The sequence below is a fragment of the Drosophila santomea genome, chromosome X (assembly GCF_016746245.2).
Source record: "Drosophila santomea strain STO CAGO 1482 chromosome X, Prin_Dsan_1.1, whole genome shotgun sequence".
Classification (NCBI taxonomy): domain Eukaryota; kingdom Metazoa; phylum Arthropoda; class Insecta; order Diptera; family Drosophilidae; genus Drosophila; species Drosophila santomea.
Window position 1 is genome coordinate 2,801,290 of NC_053021.2, and position 19,014 is coordinate 2,820,303.

The following is a 19,014-nucleotide window of genomic DNA, read 5'->3' on the forward strand; positions in this document are numbered from 1 at the left end:
TGATGATATTTAATTGATCCTGTCAAGCAGTTTGGTGGCGGAACACATCCAAGTGGTAGGGAAGTTGGCAATCACACTGGGCAGGTTAGATAAAGCGTTTCCACCGGAACATCGATACGATGGCCCGTTGAGCGCCAGCGTCAGCTGTTCCTATCGATAACCGATTGACCCGATTGTTGAAACAAAAAAGAAAAGGAAAAGAAAGAAATAATTAGTATAAACTAAACTAATATATCTAACCAAATCAGTGATTAATGACGTACTTCACGGACATTTGATGTCTGCGCTAGCGCCGCCAATTCCCTCTATGAAGAACGCGCTCCACCCAGACAACTGCAATGGGGCTGGAACCGAGGAGGAGGCGTCCTCCGCGTTCCACGCGGAGATCGACCGCGTTCTGCTGAACAACAATGACAATCACGGTGGCAGCGGCAACGAAGGCGGCGGTGGGAGTGGCAGCGGGAGCGGTAGAGCCAGCGGAAGTGGCAGTGCCGTCGGATTGGGAGGCAGTGAGTCCATGTGGTCACCTGGCGGGGGTAAGGTGCACGATGTTGCGCAGGCGTTCGCCAACACTCTGCTGCTGCGCAACATGAACCATGATGTGAGCAAAGGGCAGGCTGGAGTTCAAAATCATAGGAAGGTTTACCAGTGCAAAGGTGAGTCGACAGTTTCGACCTTGACATTCGCTCCAATTTTTGATTGAATCTCAACAGGCGAACCGGTTAACTCCACGGCAAATGGCGAAGATTTGCGTCTGTCCAAGATCATCCGCAGGCTAATCAACGAGTCCAATCCCGCCGTGGCTCTGGAGCTGTGCGCAAAACTGGATCAAGCCGTTCGCACGCCCATTAACATGGGCTATATGTCATGCTCATTCGTGTGGATCCTGGAGAACATGCTCACCCTATATAAGCAATGCCCGCCGCCGGTTCTGGAGGAGTGCAGCAAGACCCTCGGCTTGATTGGCTACATCAACCGCAAGTCGTATCCCATTTACGAGGAGTTCATCGTGATGAACTACAAGAGTAGCAAGCGCATGCAGAAGTACCTGATCTTGGCTCTGCGCTCCACACTAAGGTGACGCATTTTCTGCCCTCTATTAGTATTGTTCATCTTTATATTAACCTATCCCAATTCAAATGCAGCTGCGACACGAAGTGCGAGCTGCACATGTACGCCGATAAAATCATGCTGCTGCTGAAGGACTTTCTGGAGAATGCGGAGAGCGCTGACAACTTCATTGCCGTCAGCAACACTCTAGTGCAGTTCTCAGCCAGCTACGGGGAGGCCTTTGAGTGTCACTTTACCGATGTAGTGGACATTGTAATCGGCTGGCAACTGGAGGCCGGCCAGCCCACGCACCTAAAGGCCCACTGTGCCCAGGTACTGGAGCAGTTGACTCCGTACTTTAGCAAGCAAATCGACTTCAGTTACGGTTTGTTGGACCAGTTTGTCGAGGATATTACCACGCTGGAGGAAGACGAACCCACGGCCACCGCGGAGCGTGTGGGTGCCTTTGTCGGTGCCTTCAACACGCTTCTAAAGTGTCTGGCGCGCATGCAGATATTCGTGGGCATGCCCACCTGTGAATGCATCGTCCAAATGGCCGTCGATCATCTAATCAAAATAATGCCCCACCTAGAGTTGCACTCGGATACCGAAGCATTGGTCAATATTAACGAATTGCTCTGCATCTGCCTGTTAAATAACTTCAGCGGCCTTGATCCGATAACGTTGGAGCAGCTGCTGCTTGAACAACTTGAACAGATGCTTTCTCTGAAGGAGCCCCAGCGGCAGAGTGTCCTTTATCTGCTGCTCTGCACGGTGAGAAGGTTGCGGGCACGTCTGACGCCTAGCCTGGTGCATTTAATATTCCAATCCAATCCCTATTTGACTGAGGTGAGGCGTCAAACGCCAGGTGGCAGTTCTTACAGGCTGCTACTGCGCACATGCCAGGAGACACTGCTCATCCGAAATGTGCCGCTGCTTCAGCAGGCGTATAAATATCTTGTCGACGACATTGACGCCTGTCTGGAACAACTGCTCTTCACTTCACCGACAACGGAGGAGTCCGAAAGGAAAGCCAGCGAAGCGAGTGTGCTCCTCGTTTTCCATCTGGCCGCTCTGGCTGCCCTGGCTAAGCAAACATCTTCTATTATTGGCATGTACGCCTGCAAGCCCTCGATTCTGGAACTCCTCCTCACCAACTGCAGGGCCCAAGAGCTGATGCTCTGGGGCAGGTATCCCGCCGCTCAGCAGGCCATTTTGGGTCTGCTCGTGGTCCACTGCCAGGCGAATCACAACTTCCGCACTAATTCCAGCTTGCTTCGTGATCAGGAACTGTCGGCAGAGAACACCTCGCCAACAGCAAACAGTTTCGTGAGCATACTTCACTTCTTGGATTCGGTTCTGGAACAGGCTCACCAGCTGGCGCCTCAAAACCTAAGGATATTGCTGCAGTGGACACAGATGCTCCTGAGCGAATGCCGCGAGAAGGCTGATCTGCTTATGGAGCAAGAGAACTTCCGCGGAATTTGCCGAAACATTGCGGCCACTGCCTCCAAATGGACACCCCTGGAAAGTGCAGCCTGCATCCAAACTGTTTTAGACTACGGCCCGGAAAGGCTAGCCCATCTTCCGGAGCTGCTGATTCTGTACCGCGATACGGCCCTGCAGCAGCTACAGGTGCTTTCCACGAATTGCCATGCACCCTATTCCCAAATCTACGCCCAGTTGCCATTGCATCTTACCCTCATCTGTGGTGAATCATCAATGCCGGGAATGACGAGCAGAAGAGTTAGTGTTTGGCAGCAGAGGATGAGCCAATGCAGTGCAGTACGCGACACCGTGTTCCGAGATTTCTTTGAGCGGCTGCAGAAACCAGAGCAAAATCCACTGATCCACTGTCTGCGGGAGCTGTTCGTTCGTAGCTGCCAGGTGGCTCCGCAGGATGAGCGGCAGGAGAAGCTGTCGCAATGCACCAGGCGCTGCCAGCGTTTGGCTACCGCCTGGCTGCAATTCGAAGCAGCCAGATACTGTGTGGATCAGCGACTCCGCACAACGCTGGGAAAGCCTCAGGAAACGTTCCTCGGATTCGAGGCCATTATCATGCGTCATGCCCGATTGCTGAGTGGCTGTGCCAAGGAGATGGAGCGCTCAGCCCTGGACACTCTGTCGCTGGAGGAGCTCCTAAGCATGCAGAGCAATCTCAGTCTGCTGCTGGGTTTCCTCGATGCGCTTGAGAAGCTCATCTACAACGCCGCCGAGGGAAGCGCCTTTGCCCTGCGTCCCCCGGAAAAGCCAGTGGCTGCCTTCTTCCGTCTGAACAACCCCACTTGTCAGTCGTGGTTTAATCGTATCCGTATTGGTGTAGTCATTATCGCCATGCATGTGCAGCAGCCGGAACTGGTCATCCGATATGCCCAGGTGAGTTAGATATACAGTACTCCAATTAAGTGGTCAACTGAGTTTGTTTGTCACTTCCTTGCAGCAAATTCTGCTCACCCAAAAGACGCAAGATGCCACCTACAGTCAGGCTATCGTTTACATGGCCTGGGCTTGGGTCAGTTGCCAAGAAGCAGACTCGCTGCGCGGTCTCTGCCTGTGGGCCCGTTCCAGGAGCAGCAAATCCTACCAGTGGCTGATATACGCGGCGGATCAGGCGGCCGGAAAGCGGGAATCCGCCCTTGCCGGCTACAAAACTATTATTGCCGAGGAGGAGCATCAGCCCGTACTGGAGCCGCATACTCGACAGTTTGTTGTGGCGCAGATGATGCAGTGCTTGCAGGATCTGGGTCAGTGGTCCCAGCTGGTGGAGCTGAAGCAGCAGCAGCTGTTGCGCCAGGAGGACAGGGAACTGAATCCCTTTCTGCAACGCAGCAATGTGGAGGTCAGTGCACTGGAGCGGCTCTTGGCCAGGGGAGAGGAGGCGTACTCCTCGATGGACGAGTTCGGGGGAGCCTTGCAGCAGTTGAGTCTTTGGCCCAGCAACTGGGAAGAGTCTGTGTCAGCAAGTGGCGTAAGCGAACGTGCCAGCTTCTCCTCCGTCCATGTGCGCCAACGAACCGAGGATATTGTGCTGCACAAGCTATTGGAAGAACGTTGTCTGCCAGATCAGGCGAGAAACCTACTTGACACCCAATGGCGAGACAGTCTGCTGAACCCCAGCTTCGATCAGAGATCCTGCAAAGAGCTCACACTGCTACGACATATAGTGCAAAGTGTCAGTGGCGGTCAGGAGTTGTCCCTGCTGCCCTTGTCCTCGGACAGATGTCAAAACCGCTCCAATCACATTTCCAGCGCCATTTTAATGCGCTGCTTGGCGTGGACGCAACTGCTACGTCAGCATTGTGCGCCTGGCAGCTGGGAAACGCTTTGTTTGGATGGAGCTGCAGCGGCGCGAGAGGAAGGCAATCTTCAGCTAGCGGAAACCCTGCTCACCCAGTTCTTCGGCCAGCCGCTGGATGAGATAGCCGGTCTGTTTTCACTGGAACAGGGAGTGCAAACGGATAATCCGGAGTTGCTTCGCGGCTACAGTGAGCTGGTCAAGTGCCTACATTTCCAGCAGCAGCAAACGCAGACACAGTGCAGCGAAGTAAGTTCTTCGATTGATGTATGCGCCTCCCTGTGCCTGAACATCCAAAAGAGCAACAATCCACCGGCCGCGGGAGCGGATCTCTTGCTAAACCTCTCCGATTGGATAGCTACCCGGACTTGCAATGGCTTGGCTACCAATCAGTCGCCTGCACTGGTTCAACTGCTGGACCAGCTACCAGAGTGTCCGCTGACCTGTGGCTCCAGCCAACCACTGGCCATTCCCCAGGCGGAACGTCTGGTTGCCCGACTGGTTCACTCTAGTTTAAAGCAGCGTCCCAACTGCGAGGAAGCACTGATCGCCTACGGCAATTGGTGCTATCGATGGGGCAAGAAAATCGTCGACAGCGGCTGTGTGCTTACCCAGGCGGATGCGACTGCTCTTAGCCAGGCGCTGGACATTGCCCAGCCGCTTGAAAACGAACAGTTGGGTGAGCTCCTCCAAGCATTGAGCATGGAGCAGCCGCCAGCGAACTGTGTAGAGGTGTGCCCAGAGGTGGCGCGTGCCCGCGACGATGAGGCGGCCAAGAACTGTCTGCGTCGGCTGCCCTTTTTGGCGGATAAATCGACGGAAGTGCTGGATGCCATTCTGCAGATCTGGCGGCGGGCCATAAGCAACACCTATGATTATTACAAGGATGCAGCGCGCTCGTACTTCCAGTATCTCAGTTTGAAATCGGGCTCTGGTCCGGAGAAGTCTGGCGGAGAAGGAAACGTATCGCCGCGGGAACGTTTCCATGTGGATGACAGCAATCTGGTGACCACGACGCTCCGTCTCCTCCGCTTGATTGTCAAGCACGCCAGCGGTCTGCAGGAAGTTCTGGAGCAGGGACTGCACACCACGCCCATTGCCCCCTGGAAAGTGATCATACCACAGCTCTTTAGCCGACTGAATCACCACGAACCGTATGTGAGGAAGAGCGTTTGCGATCTGCTGTGTCGTCTGGCCGAGAGTCGCCCCCAGCTGGTTATCTTCCCGGCAGTGGTTGGTGCGAACAGGGAGCAACAGGACGCAGCAGCACCGCCAGCGACAACGCCCCCAACCACGGAGGACGCCTGCTGCTATGGCTATCTTTTGGGCGAGCTCTCGAAACAGGCGCCGGAAGCAGTGCAGCATGTGCAGCTGATGGTGAAGGAGCTGCGCCGCGTTTGCCTGCTGTGGGACGAGTATTGGATCCACTCGCTGGCCCACATATACAACACGTACGTGAGTCGTGTGAGTGCGCTGGCAACCGAATTCCGCCCGGACGATCACGAGGGCAAGAATAACCGCTTTAATGTCTGGCGACCCCAATTGCTCGCCGATCTGGAGGCCCTGGCAGCGCTCACCGCTCGTCCGGCAGAGACGAGCTATGAGCGGAGTTTCCGCAAGCGTTTCGATGCCCCCATTCGCGCCACCCTGGATGCACTGCGCACTCGTCGCTATCCGGAGGCATGGGATAAGCTGAAGCAGCTGTACCACATCTTGCAATCGAACATGATCCGAGGCACGGGCAGCACTCTCAAAATGCAGAGTCTGAGCCCGGTGCTCTGTGGCATTGGACGCATGCGCATCTCGATGCCAGGCCTGGACGCCCACGCGCCGGATGAGGAGCAGGTGTACATCGAGAGCGTTGAGGGTTCGGTGTGCGTTTTGCCCACCAAGACGAAACCGAAAAAGGTCGCCTTCTACGGCAGCAATGGTCAGCGCTACACGTTCCTCTTCAAGGGCATGGAGGATCTTCATCTGGACGAGCGCATCATGCAGTTCCTGTCCATCTCGAACGCCATCATGGCCTGCCGCAGCGATGCACCCGGCAATGGTTGCTATCGTGCCCACCACTATTCGGTTATTCCATTGGGCCCGCAATCCGGACTGATTAGCTGGGTGGACGGGGTCACACCACTCTTTGCGCTCTACAAGAAGTGGCAGCAGCGACAGCCCCAGGTCACTGGGAAATCGGGTGCCGGTGCTGGGGCAAATGCCACGCGACGCTTCACGGACTTGTTCTACAGCAAACTCTCGCCACTGTTGGCCAAGCACAACCTGCAGGTGAGCGATCCGCGACGCCAGTGGCCAACCTCTGCCCTGCGCCAGGTGCTCGCGGAATTGTCGCAGGAAACACCCGGAGATCTGCTCGCCCGCGAACTGTGGTGCCAGGCGGGAAACGCCGCCGAGTGGCGGCAGTCGGTGCGTCGCTATGCCCGCTGCATGTCTGTCATGTCGATGATTGGCTACGTCATTGGCCTGGGCGATCGTCATTTGGACAACGTGCTTATCAACCTGGGCAGCGGCGATATCGTGCACATCGACTACAACGTGTGCTTCGAAAAGGGCCGCACGCTGCGCATCCCCGAGAAGGTGCCCTTCCGTCTCACCCAGAATCTGGTGCACGCCCTGGGCATCACGGGAATCGAGGTAAGACCACTCTTCATCCTACTACTTTACTGCAGTTTCTTTCGACTTTGGAATCGATCTATCTAAACAAACCGCTGGCGGTGGGTTAAAAAACGGTGCTCCTAATGATAATGTCCACTTTTATTGCTATCATCTCAATTTGATTCTACCAAGTCAGAGCGGTGTGTTTCCCGTGCCGTTAATCACTGCGTGTCCTTCGGCTTGATCTCCTGCTGGTAGCCCGTGGATGAGGATGTGGCCTCCATGCGGTGCTTGCTGTCCGCCGGCAACGGATCATCGCACTGCCTCGTTGGTCGGCAGCACAGTGTTTGGGCAAAGGCTCGCCGGAAGCCGGAGTTCTTCCACGAGTAAATTATGGGATTGAGAGCAGAGTTGGCAATGGCCAGAGAAAACGTCGTCTTGTAGATCATCGAGCTGCTCCGGCAGATGCTGAATAGCTGGGCAATGGCCACACAGAAGTACGGTAGCCAACAGAGCGTGAAGCAGCCCATGATGAATACTACAATCTGGACGCTTTTCCAGTCCGGATGCAGCAGCAGACTCCGCATTGTGGTGGCCTCGTCCGTGTTGTAGACCACCGATTGTCGCAATCGCAGCGCCTGCTTGGATGCTTCGCGCATGATGCGCCAGTAGACAAGGAACATGCATATCCAGATGATCCCAAATCCCGGCGTTATCACTCCGGCTATGTAACCGGGTGAGAGAACTTCGTCGAATTCACACGCCTGCGCCTCCGGCCATCGATTCCAGAAAACGGGCATCAGGGCCACCAAAGCACCCACGCACCAGTTGGATATGATGATGCCATACGCCACTCGACGGGTCATGTATCTACGGTTTAGATGGGTTTCTCTTATGTAGCCACTGAATTAGGATTGATCTCGTTCCCTTGACCTCTTACCTTCTGTAGTGCAGGGCATAGACCACTGCTATATACCGATCCACCGCAATGGAGATTAGAGTCAGCATGGACACGCAGCAGGCGCAGATGAGCAGAAAGAAGCGCAGCAGGCAGGGTGCTCTCATGGCGCCAATATCCGAGCCCATGTAGAAGGCCAGGTGATAGGGCAGAGCCAATCCCACACAGAAGTCGGAGACGGCCAGCGACAGGATGAACAGATTGGAGATGACCGATCGCAGGTGGCGACATGTGCGCACCGCCACAATGGTCAGCATATTGCCGCCCAAGATGAGGACAAACAAGAAGGCATTGATGGCGAGCCACAGAAGATGCCCGGCACCCAAGTTGGTCGCCTGGAGACTTATTTCCTTTGGCGTTTCCGTGGCATTCTGCCGCTGCCACAGGAACGGGTCGACACCCAACGCGGCCGGGGAGCTGCGATAATCCCAAGCGGGCGATGAGCTGCTGGTAAATGCCATGAGCTGCGATGGAAAACGAAGCGCACGCGACGCCGGTGGTTGGCTATCTGGCAGCCGTGGGAGCTGGAGCTGTCCGACTTTTGGCCAGGACTTCGGCTCGGTTCGGTTCGCATCGGTTCGGATCGGATGCAGATTCAATTGGGCTTCGGCACGGACCGTGGGCGTCGTTTGTTTACGTTTCGCTGGTGGCTTTACGACATCGTCACCACCACTGTTAACTGATAGCGCGCCCAGATCCACCGTGAGAACCGCAATCCGTTGATAAGCCCGCCACTTTGGCCCAACCACCGTCCACCTACCCACCCATAGAACCACTTCATCCATTGCCCCCGAGCGTTTGGAGTGCCCGGACTCCCGGGCCCAATGCATGGCCAAACAGATCGCTGGGGGTTTTAGCAGATTAGTCCAGCTCCGCGGACCAAAATAGATTGATAAACAACCAGGGTCAGTAGTAAACAGATACATCATTGATTTTGCCAAAATTTCCAGCAGGATCCATTGCATTTTCCCGATAAAATGAAAGCGAAGAACCTATAAGTCGCGATGGGTGATATAATGGTGTTATCATTATTTCCTAAATCCGATGTTACAGAACCCATGGAACAAAACAGACCACATCTGAGGATAACATGGCCAAATGGATAAATGGGGTAAATCTGGTGTCCATTTATATATATCTAAATGGACAGACATTGTGGCTTATCACGCAAATTGCGGGCCAATCTACAATTGTAAACAGCGATTAGCGTCGCTGGCAGTCGAGGTCGTATATGTAGAACATGGTTATGGTTTCGGTCTTGTTTCTAGTTCTGGTTGAGTTCTGGTTGGGGCTCCCATAAAATCAGCATTGCCAATATTTCGAATCGTATATCTGTGCGCCATGCGACAGATGGAAACGGTTCCGTCGTACATTTATTGGACCCCAATGTCCCATTTACAGCAGTGATATAAATGCAGATACATATAGACAAAGCACCGTCATTAACCATTAAACCGATCGTCTTTGGCAGGGCTCCTTCCGCTTGGGCTGCGAATATGTACTAAAGGTGATGCGCAAGGAGCGCGAGACTCTGCTGACCCTGCTGGAGGCCTTCGTCTACGATCCCCTGGTGGATTGGACCATCAACGACGATGCCCAGGCCATGCGCCGATCCCTGAACGCCAAGCATCAGCAGGTGGCTGGTGGAGGAGCAGGTGGTTCCGGTGGCGGAGATCTTAAGTGCCACAAGAAGGACAAGAGTAAGGGAAAGACACACGACTGGGATGCCAAGCGACAGCACTTCCTAAGCAAACTGGGTATGCTGCAAAAGTACTGGTCCACCCACAAGTGAGTATATCCATCATATCTTAAATCTTGTATATAAATCTCTTGTATTTGCTAGGACGGAGATGATGTCGCAGCTGGAGGAGATGGAGCAGGAGGTGGGCAACCTTCAGACGGCGCAGACCAAGCAACTGGTGGCCGAGCAGGAGCTTGTGGAGCTAAATCAGCGCAGCGCCCTAATCGCCGAAATCAAATCGCTGGGCACGGCGATCGAGAGTCACAGTTTCAATACGGCATCGCTGCGTCATGCCGTTCGCCGTGGTCACTCCGAGGCACTGGCATCGCTCAGTACGGAACGGCTGCCGGACTTTGGCCGAGTGCAGTGCCTTCTCCGAACTTATGGTCAGTGCCTGCAGCCGTATCATCTGGCCGAATTGCACGCCCAGCTCGTGCAGCTGCAAATGGAGTCGGATGTGGAGACTGCCAGGGAATTTTCTGCACTGGCAGAGGCCATACAGCTGGCCGGACTGGACAGCATGCGCAGCCAGTTGGATGAGCTACTGAGTTGCCTGGATGAGGTGGCCCTGAAGACTTCCGAGCACCTGCAGCAGTACGCGGCAGTCATGAACTTCTTCCCTGAACAAAGCCATCGCCAAAACCTATTCGTTCGCTTCCACGACAGCTTTGGATCGTACATCCAGCACGGTTACACTGTGGACTCCACCAGCAATAGCAATTCGCCGTCTAGTTCCATTATTTGCACTGCGGATGTCGTGGGCGTCGCGGATGCCTTGGAGTACGCATGGGAGCGGCTAGGTTGCAAATTGAATGAGGTCTCTCAGCTTTATGCCGCCAAGCAGGCGCAGGCTCAATCCCTCGGTGCATCCACTCCTGCTCTGCTGGCCATGATTGGCCAGAGTGGCTGCAGCCTGCTGCTGCTCAAGGCGAGCCTAGTTCGCACCTTGGATCGAGCTGGAGGAGCATTCGCTGCTTACGAACAGGTGGCACTGGCCAACCAGGACGAGGATCTGCTGCAACACCAGCTGCACTTCATCCACCTGGTGCGCTCCATGTCCCAAGGAGTTTTGGCGATGGCCAAGCAGGAGGATCTTCATCTGGGACAATTGGAGAGTCTACTTTCAGCGCTGTCGCATCTAAAGCAGATCTTTGAGTACGACTTGCCAGCCATCATATATCGCTTGCTCCTGCTGCAACCCAATCTGGGCCAGCTGAGTGCCTTGTGCCATTTGAGTGCCTCCAGTCTTGCTCAGCTGTATCTGGAAGCCACGCTGGAGAACGAACAGCAGCCGGATCAGTTCCCAGCAGAGCGCAGGTTTCTACTTACCCTGCAGCCCGCCTACGAGCAATTCCAGTTGGCCTCCACCACCTTGGACTCGTTGGTTAGCAGTGTGCAGATGATGCTCGAGGATGTCCACGACGTGCAGACCCAACAGTTAATGGTGAGTGTATAATTAGCTTGGTATTTTTATGGGCTTAACTAAAGGAGATTTTCTATTAGGAACTGGGTCTACTTAGGTCATGCCATACGGAACTGAATGACGAATGCTTCTTCGGCCTGATCAGTGAGGCATTGGAGTCCAGTCGCACTTGCGATGTGCGTGAAATGGCCCGACCTGTTGTGGGCCTCATCCATCGCCTTCAAGTGGAAAGTCTTGCAGGCCTGCTGCCGATCCTCACGCGCAACTTTTACACCGCCGTCGGTCCGCAATGTCTGCCCACTGCGAACTGCGGGGATCCAGCGCAAGCGGACCACCTGTGCGAGGGTCTCTTCATTTCCCTGCAATCGGACAGCGCTTTGCAGCAGCAGCAAGCGGAAATGGCGCTACTCAATCAGCAACTGGAGCTGCACACCCTGGCTGCATCCGCTCAATACTGGGCCTATTCGGAAGCACTGGGAAGCCAGCTGCGCTGTGGCCACCATATCGTCAGCCGCCCGAAACTGGCTGCCATCATTGGCGAAAGTTGGCTGGAGTTGGACCAGAATCTGGCGGCCCTGCAGCAACTACAAGCTGGCCTTGAATCGCAACTCAGCCAATTGCAGACGCAGCGCAGTAACTGGAATCGTAATCACATAGACAACTTGTTGCGCAGGGAGCAGTGTAGCAACCAGAGGATAATGGCTCATGTGGCGCTGGTGCAACAGCTGACGGATGGAGCCGGGGCTGTAGCCCGACTGGAGCAGCATGCGGGAGCTCTTGGCGAGGAGGGGCAAACACTTGTTGACCACTTGGAACAATGGCTGGCTGCGCATGGACAATGGCAGGCGAGCAGTTCAAGGATCAGCGCCGTGGAGCAGTCGGTGGTGGAACTGTTGGACCCCGAAGGTGTCATTGATTCGTATTGGATTGAGAATGTACAGGGATTGCTGGAGGAGCAGACTTGCAAGGTGCACCGCGAGATTGCGGCCCTAGAGGGCGAGCAGCAGAGCAAGCATCGCTTCATTTGCACCTTGCTCAAGGAGACTCTGGTACGCGTCTAATCACAATGCAACTGTAACTTTTTATAATATGCTTATTTATCTCCAAATAACAGAGGCTGCAGGACAACATGCCACGCTACCATGTGCGGAGCCTGTGCTCCGAGGCCCAGGCGCAGGGACAAGGGAAACTGGTGCCCACGGATGTGCAGCTACTTTGCGGCCACCTGCGCGACTGCCAGCGGCTTGTGCAGTCCCTCTTCATGCGGTTGCAGGAGCTGCGAAAGGATCTCTGCGCCGAGCGTCGCGTTCTGCAGCCTGCAGTGCTGCAGAGCTGGCGTCACCAGCTGCAGATGATCTTGGCGTTGTCCAGCCAGGAGGTGAACGAGTTCTTCCAGAGTATTGACGACTTCCTGCAGCACGCATCCGAAACGGACTCGTACGAAACGTTCACGCATGCCAAAGGTGAGGCAGACCAGCAACAAATCTCAAGCGAATGCGTTACTAAATTTTACTTAATTCACTTTAGGTTCTAGTAATGTGCATGAGCAGAAGCGAAATGCGTACGGCGTGTCCGTGTGGAAGAAGATTAGGATGAAGCTGGAGGGCCGGGATCCAGATAGCAACCAGCGCAGCACCGTCGCCGAGCAGGTGGACTATGCCATTCGCGAGGCCACCAATCCGGACAACCTTGCCGTGCTCTACGAGGGCTGGACGCCGTGGGTATAATTCTTCACACTGTTCGGCCGCATTTTTGGGCTTTTGACATCACCACGCATCACAACTCGGAGCGGGGAGACTACATTCAACATTGGGGCCACCTTTTGGATCGGTTATCAGGACCTCCTCCGGACTGTAAGCAGTCGCAGCCTGACGGCATCTGACTACCCAAAGGCCGTGGCGGAACCAATTTGGCCGCCGCCCCCATCCAACCATGTGTAGTTGCATAAACGATAGGAAACGAAACGAATCGACAGACAGACGCGGAGTGCTGTGGTCCGGAAGCCGGCGGATCGTGACGCATGTTCCGTGCTCTCTCGGATCGCAACCCGCATTCCGAGTGGACATAACGAGTAGCTGGCCAGCAGCAGCTGCAGCAGCTCACACAGCTCCCGATGTAGAAGATCTGGGCTCAATGACGTTATCGGATACGATATATTTCAGGTTTCAGATTCGCAAAATACGTTTTCCGGTCCTCCCTTTTATTATTATTATTTTTTTAATGCTGTTGTGCGACTTTTCCTATACGATTCGATTATATACTATATATTAATTTACGCCGTACCGGATGTGTTTTAATTATGTGTTAAGCCACTTTTAGTTTCCCCCCACTTAAATGCAAAATTGTTAAGTGTAAGCCGATTGAATTTCGTTACCAAATTATCCGTAGCCACATTAGAACTATATATAAAACTCTATATAACCGCAATGCCCGTTTATAGCCAATGTGGCGGACTTGATTTCGACGCGATGTCGATATACACGCCTCCCGTTCTTGTTTTAGTTATTTCAATAAACGTAATGCTGAATATAAATGTGACTGTTCGTTTCCTTCGACTTCAAGTGAGTTAGACATTTGTGGTATATAATCACTCATTTATTTTCTAAAGTTCTTCTCGATTTGCATCCGATTTACTTGACAATTGTTATCCTAGATCGTTTTATTTTCTCTATTCGGTTTGGTTGGTTATAAAAGTTCAAATATTTGTATTTATTTTTGTTTTGTTTTGTTTGTTTTGCCTTCGTGGCTTCGATTAGTTACCAATTTTGCCATCGGGATACAAAAAATGATTTCTCAAATATAACCAATATGGAAATTTGCATTCAAATGTTACGATTACGTTTACGATTATCGCTTTTATTTTCACGTTTACGCTTGGAGTGAAATCAGTTGTATTCTCAATCGATCAATCGCTCAATGCAACGCTATAGTTATACAGTTACAATTCATATATATATAGATATATATATATATATATAGATGGTGTATGGGGTGTATATCATCTGTACAGTACATTAAAGTATATCATTTACAAAATAGTTCTTACGAGCTGCCGCCGTCGCTGCAGTTGCTCCGGTTGCTAAGGAAACTTTGGCGGATCATCGATGCGATCCGGATATATCGATGAGCAAGGATATTAAACATAATGGATAGTAATTTACATGCAGTAATCCGTAATCCGAAATCCGTAATCAGTAATGATAATAAACGCACAGCTTCACAAGACTGAAGCTGATTGCAAACGGTGCAGCGGTTGCATTCAATCCAACCTACATACATATATTGCTTTGAGTTTTCCTTAGCCGCTGCATCGTTTACAACCAGTTTGCAATGTCTGCCGATTCCGAATATATGCATATATATATGGCCAATTTGAAGCTTTCGACAGTTACAAAAAAAAAAAATACAAACGGATTTGCCCTCAGCTTTCGTTTGACCAGAACTTCACATTGACAAATTACAAATAGTGGGAAATATTTCAAATATTTCTCATTCGATTTTCGTCAATTAAAAAAAATGTTTCATTTGTTTAAACAAAAACACAAACAAAATGTTGATAACAAACATGGATATAAAAAGTTACAATAATTTAAATATAACTAGTCATAACTAATGGATAAACACAAAGAGAATCGATTGCGAATTGTTGAACAAATCTTAAAATACACCGAAAATATGGGATCCATTGTTTTCTATCTTCCTTACATTTCATTCTTATTTGAAGTTCAATCTTCTTCTTTTTTGTATCGTTTTGTTTTGTTTTTTTGGTTGCTTTGCTTTTCGTTTTCGTTTGTTTGTCTTCTAATTTAACATAGTTATTAATAGTGTTTGTTATTGTTATTTTCTTGTGTGTGTTCTCCTTACGCTTGTGTTTATCCTATTTTAGTCCTGTTTAAAATAATAAATACATACATATACATTACAATTACAATTACATCATTATCCATAGTACAAAATATAAAATTTAACATCACATTGGTTGACATTCTTTTGTTGGTTGGTTGGTTGCTTCGCTTTACACTCCTCATCTCCCGTCATCTAAATCTTCTGGTTGTTGCTTCATCTTGTAGTTTTTGTGGGTTGGTTGATTTCGTTACTTATATAATTCACTTGTTATTAGCATTACGTTTATTATTATTATACTGCCAGTTTAGCATTGTAAATTAATTTGTTTCAATTGATTTGTGTGTGTTTGGGTTCCACCAGCGGTCGATCGGTTTCTCGGTCTGTCGGTCGGTAGGTCAAATGATCGATGCCTCGATCCCACTCTCAAGATCAGCATTTTGTGGCATAGCCTCTCCTATGTACCATCCTTTATCCCATATACTCCGCTTTTTGTTTACAAGCTCCAGCTGGTCGCGGTGTTGAAAGGCTGCAAATGGTATACATGCTATGAAATGGTATGCTATCACTATGATATGAAATATGCATATCTCTTTCAAGTTATGACTTTCTTTTGGCCCAACTTACGTGCAAAGTTTTTGGTCACTGGGCCTGGGATCTCCGTCCCAACCCAGAGAATGGACCCATCCTCGCACTGCGTCCAGCTGGCCAGTTCCAGTCGCTGCTCCATATCGATTCCTGCTCCATAACTCCTCCTCCTCGCTTGCATAACGCACCACACAAACAACTCGGCGAGACCTGCAGCAACAGCAAATGGATGTGTGAGTCCAAGAGTAACAACTGCACCATCTGCAAGGATAGGCGCTTACCTGGCAAGGATTACTAATCTCCAGGATGCTCGGGGCAGGAGCGATTCACCTCAAACCAACGATCGATGCATCTGCGGGGGGGCGAAAGAAGCAAACGAATTGTAATTAGCACTGCCGGCGTTTCGGGGAAAAGTGCTCACACTACAAGCGGCCATTATGTGAGCATACTTATTTTTAAATTTATGGCCCCAAAGGGGTGGGAAAAGTGAAAATTCAAACTCAGACACTCCTCAATTTCTCGTTATTGACTCTTTGTTTGTTGTCTAATATTTTTTTTTGCTAGCTTTGCGGTTTTGCGGGCTTGTTCACTTTCCTCTTTAAGGGCAAATTTCGCGATTACTTTACAGATAAGATTATAATTCCCTACTGTGCGGGTTTACAACCGTCTGCAATAAAGTAACTCAGCTAGCTGAAGAATAAATTCAACCGTATTTTTTATCAAATATTGAAATTTGTTTTGTATAGTCATCCCAGAAATCCGTTCTATTTCATTCTACCTCTTCAGCTGAAGAAGTAACTCCTAAAACCCTTTCTTCTCAATTTTCTCAATGAAATGAGTATAGGAAATGATCCAAATGTGGAATGTTACACCTCTCGACGAGATCGCAATTCCATTTCCAATGGAATGGCATTCAAAGCTTGACATTTCAAATCTAAAATACGTAGTTTACAAAAAGTGGAGTCCTCAAATTTCAGCTACTTGAAAGTACCCTACCGCTACGACTTAGTTTGGGATTGCAAAAGCACAGAGAGCTTAGGGATCCCCCAGTGCTCACCCTTTGTGATATATGCAGAGGCATGGCAGCCGGGCGATGGTGTCCCCCGGACTCAGGTCCTCCAGGCAGATGACGCACTCGCCCTTGGCGTCCGTGAGAACGTCCTCTGGAATGCGGTATAAACATAGACATTAGCTTTCTGCGAATATCGGCGGCGATTCTCGTTGGGATTGGGATTATGTAAACAGCATACCGTTATATGAGAGTCGTGGTTTTGTTAGGCACATGACTAAATGGCATTCGATGTCGTCCGGCAACACAAACTTATTGCACACGGGGCACTTGATACCTGCAATATGGTAAGGGAAATGTAGCAAAATCAGAGATCGGAGATGGCACGGATGGTGCGGATTGTGGGGCTGCCACGAACGCTCACCATTGAAGGACCAAATGTGCGATGGAAGCGAGGTGGCTGTGTAGACACGACCGATCCCATTGGCGGACGTGGCGGAAGCGGCCAGGGCGATGCTCTCGGCGATGTTGCCGCCGGTCATTGACATGTCCTGAAACAGGGGATTGCGAGAAAAAAGAAGGGGTTAGGATTTTGGTAACATGGGACGCATACGTAATTTCTACTGCTGACTAAAGAGATTCATTTGCATCACTTGACTATTCATAGATCGAACTGATCCAAATTAGTTTTTAAGTACTCTAAACCAGTTAAAACAGTGTGTATCTATTGAACATTATAGCCACTCGCAGTCTGAAGTTCTAGATACTATTTTCGGAATCTTTAATGCCATCTGAAAATGATGGAATACAAATATGCCAATATTTGAGGTATAAATCCGATATTTAGTGATAAATACATACAATGTGAATGCATTCTGGGTATTCGGCTTATTTACCCAACTATTAAGTACTTATTAATGGAATTACCCTTGTTGAATCCAAAAATAGATATCGAACAAGTTGGACAATGCCTGCCACTGGACAGACATATAAATCGAGGAGTAACCTGCTGACCTTCGGAATGTCTACATACTGTGGTTAAAGTTATCTAAACTGACCCTGCTTCCGTTGTAATCCCCTCCAGGACTCACCCTTATGGAATCGCCGAGGGTGCGCCTCTGCTGCATGTAGGACTGTGTGGCGGATCCATTGTTGTTCCCGGCGGCCGCGAAGCTGCTGTTGCTATTGGCATTCGCATTCGCATTCCCGGACACGGATACGGAGACACCAACGGGCGGGTGTCCGTGCGCCGCATGTGGATGCGAGTGCGGACTGCTGCCGGACGAGGTGATCGATCCCTGCTGCTGCTGCTGCTGCGCCTGTTGCTGAATATCCGGCACGGAGCTCAGACTCCGCGCCCGCTGGCGATCGATGGACGTGGAGTTCTGGTTGTGGTACACCTGCAGGCCGGGCAAAGTGCGCAGCAGATTGAAACCCTGACCGCTGGAGTCATTGCCGGCGCCACGATTTTGGCCGGGATTCTGCTGGTGCTGCTGCTGCAGCGCCGCATCAGCGGCTCCTGTCGAACTGCTCGAGAATGTCCTGGAGCGTGGGCTCTGTTGGCCACTGGTCGCCGGAGTGCTCGCCTTTTGACCCATAGATGCTGGTGGATTTAACTGGGCGACGAACCTTTGTCCACCTGCGCCTGCTGCTGCGCCAGCTCCTGCTCCACCACCGCCTTCTGCACTTCTCCGCCTCCTTGGCGCGTCCTCTTTGTCTGCTCCTTCGCGTGCGAAAAACGGAGCAGACAACAATAGCAAACAATGCGATGTGCGATTTGCGATGGGCGGATGATAAATGCGGTCGCTTTTTTGTCGTTCGCTTGATAAGTGTGTGTGTGTGTGCGGAGTGTGCGAGTGTGTGTGCTGGTGTGTGAGTGTGTGTGTTTTGGTGTTTCGGTGTTTGTGCCAAAAGTGCGGGTGCTCGAGGAGTGGGGAGGAGGTGGCGAGGAGGTGTCGAGGACGGGGGGTGGGCGGTCGGGCGTCAATCGGTGCGTAGTTGAGTAGCGATTGTTATTGTTGCTGCCCCGTTTTATTGTGCTCCGCCTGCTGATTCCGGGGACTCAGATGTTCAGATGTTTAGATGTTCGGATGTTCTGCAGCTCTGGTGCTATGGTGTTTTGGAACTCGAGTCGGCTCTGCGGTCGCCGGATGACTCCCGATGACTGATGATGGGAACTAGCTGCTCCTGCGCCTGCTACTTGCTCCTTGCTACTCGCTACTTGCCACTTGCCACTGGCTCCTGCTGCCTTATCCTATGCAATCCGATCCAAACGCTACGCGGTGCACTACTGCTGCTCTCGCCGACTAAAAAATAGGTGTGACGCGACACGACGCTGCTGCCCAATCTGCCTTGATTACACTCTCAATTTAAATGACCGTTTTCCATATTTTTTTTTTATTTTTTTTATACATTACATTAAAAGAGTTTCTCGATATCAACAGAGGCGTTAGTCCAATTGGGAGGGCCAATCGATTGTCGGCTGTATTCTAATAAGAAT

At 51.2% G+C, this 19,014-nt stretch overlaps 3 protein-coding genes across 4 annotated transcripts; 1 reads left to right on the top strand and 2 right to left on the bottom strand.

Moving 5' to 3' along the window:
* Positions 1-161: 161 nt before the first annotated feature.
* LOC120455504 (serine/threonine-protein kinase Smg1) lies at positions 162-13,607 on the top strand. The gene is made up of 9 exons (XM_039641767.2): positions 162-656; positions 714-1,077; positions 1,146-3,426; positions 3,491-6,991; positions 9,382-9,698; positions 9,754-11,095; positions 11,155-12,123; positions 12,189-12,537; positions 12,602-13,607. Exons 1-9 carry the CDS (start codon positions 278-280, stop codon positions 12,799-12,801), a joined length of 9,702 nt encoding a protein of 3,233 aa, XP_039497701.1. The 5' UTR covers positions 162-277; the 3' UTR covers positions 12,802-13,607.
* LOC120455508 (D(1) dopamine receptor) lies at positions 7,004-8,809 on the bottom strand. The gene is made up of 2 exons (XM_039641772.1): positions 7,893-8,809; positions 7,004-7,822 (listed from the first exon to the last, which is right to left on the bottom strand). The coding sequence occupies exons 1-2, from the start codon at positions 8,738-8,740 to the stop codon at positions 7,174-7,176; spliced, it is 1,497 nt and encodes a 498-aa protein (XP_039497706.1). The 5' UTR covers positions 8,741-8,809; the 3' UTR covers positions 7,004-7,173.
* Positions 13,608-15,217: 1,610 nt separating the features above from the next.
* LOC120455509 (E3 ubiquitin-protein ligase znrf2) lies at positions 15,218-19,000 on the bottom strand. 2 transcript variants are annotated; one of them, XM_039641774.2, is made up of 8 exons: positions 18,932-19,000; positions 17,606-18,861; positions 16,939-17,065; positions 16,756-16,851; positions 16,563-16,668; positions 15,787-15,857; positions 15,545-15,715; positions 15,218-15,446 (listed from the first exon to the last, which is right to left on the bottom strand). In XM_039641774.2, the coding sequence occupies exons 2-6, from the start codon at positions 18,110-18,112 to the stop codon at positions 15,800-15,802; spliced, it is 894 nt and encodes a 297-aa protein (XP_039497708.1). In that variant the 5' UTR covers positions 18,113-18,861; positions 18,932-19,000; the 3' UTR covers positions 15,218-15,446; positions 15,545-15,715; positions 15,787-15,799. The 2 variants fall into 2 exon arrangements, with proteins under 2 accessions (XP_039497708.1, XP_039497709.1); XM_039641775.2 differs by having other exon boundaries at positions 15,218-15,464; positions 17,606-18,974.
* Between the last annotated feature and the right edge of the window lie 14 nt (positions 19,001-19,014).

Bases quoted from the DNA above. Each gene is read 5' to 3' on its own strand.
- LOC120455504 (XM_039641767.2), top strand. From the start codon at position 278: ATGTCTGCGCTAGCGCCGCCAATTCCCTCTATGAAGAACGCGCTCCAC. The intron at 657-713 runs GTGAGTCGACAG...GAATCTCAACAG, and splicing joins GAAGGTTTACCAGTGCAAAG to GCGAACCGGTTAACTCCACG. The intron at 11,096-11,154 runs GTGAGTGTATAA...ATTTTCTATTAG, and splicing joins TGCAGACCCAACAGTTAATG to GAACTGGGTCTACTTAGGTC.
- LOC120455508 (XM_039641772.1), bottom strand. From the start codon at position 8,740: ATGCATTGGGCCCGGGAGTCCGGGCACTCCAAACGCTCGGGGGCAATG. The intron at 7,823-7,892 runs GTAAGAGGTCAA...TCTAAACCGTAG, and splicing joins TATGCCCTGCACTACAGAAG to ATACATGACCCGTCGAGTGG.
- LOC120455509 (XM_039641774.2), bottom strand. From the start codon at position 18,112: ATGGGTCAAAAGGCGAGCACTCCGGCGACCAGTGGCCAACAGAGCCCA. The intron at 17,066-17,605 runs GTGAGTCCTGGA...CCCCTGTTTCAG, and splicing joins CCCTCGGCGATTCCATAAGG to GACATGTCAATGACCGGCGG. The intron at 16,669-16,755 runs GTATGCTGTTTA...ACCGCATTCCAG, and splicing joins ACCACGACTCTCATATAACG to AGGACGTTCTCACGGACGCC.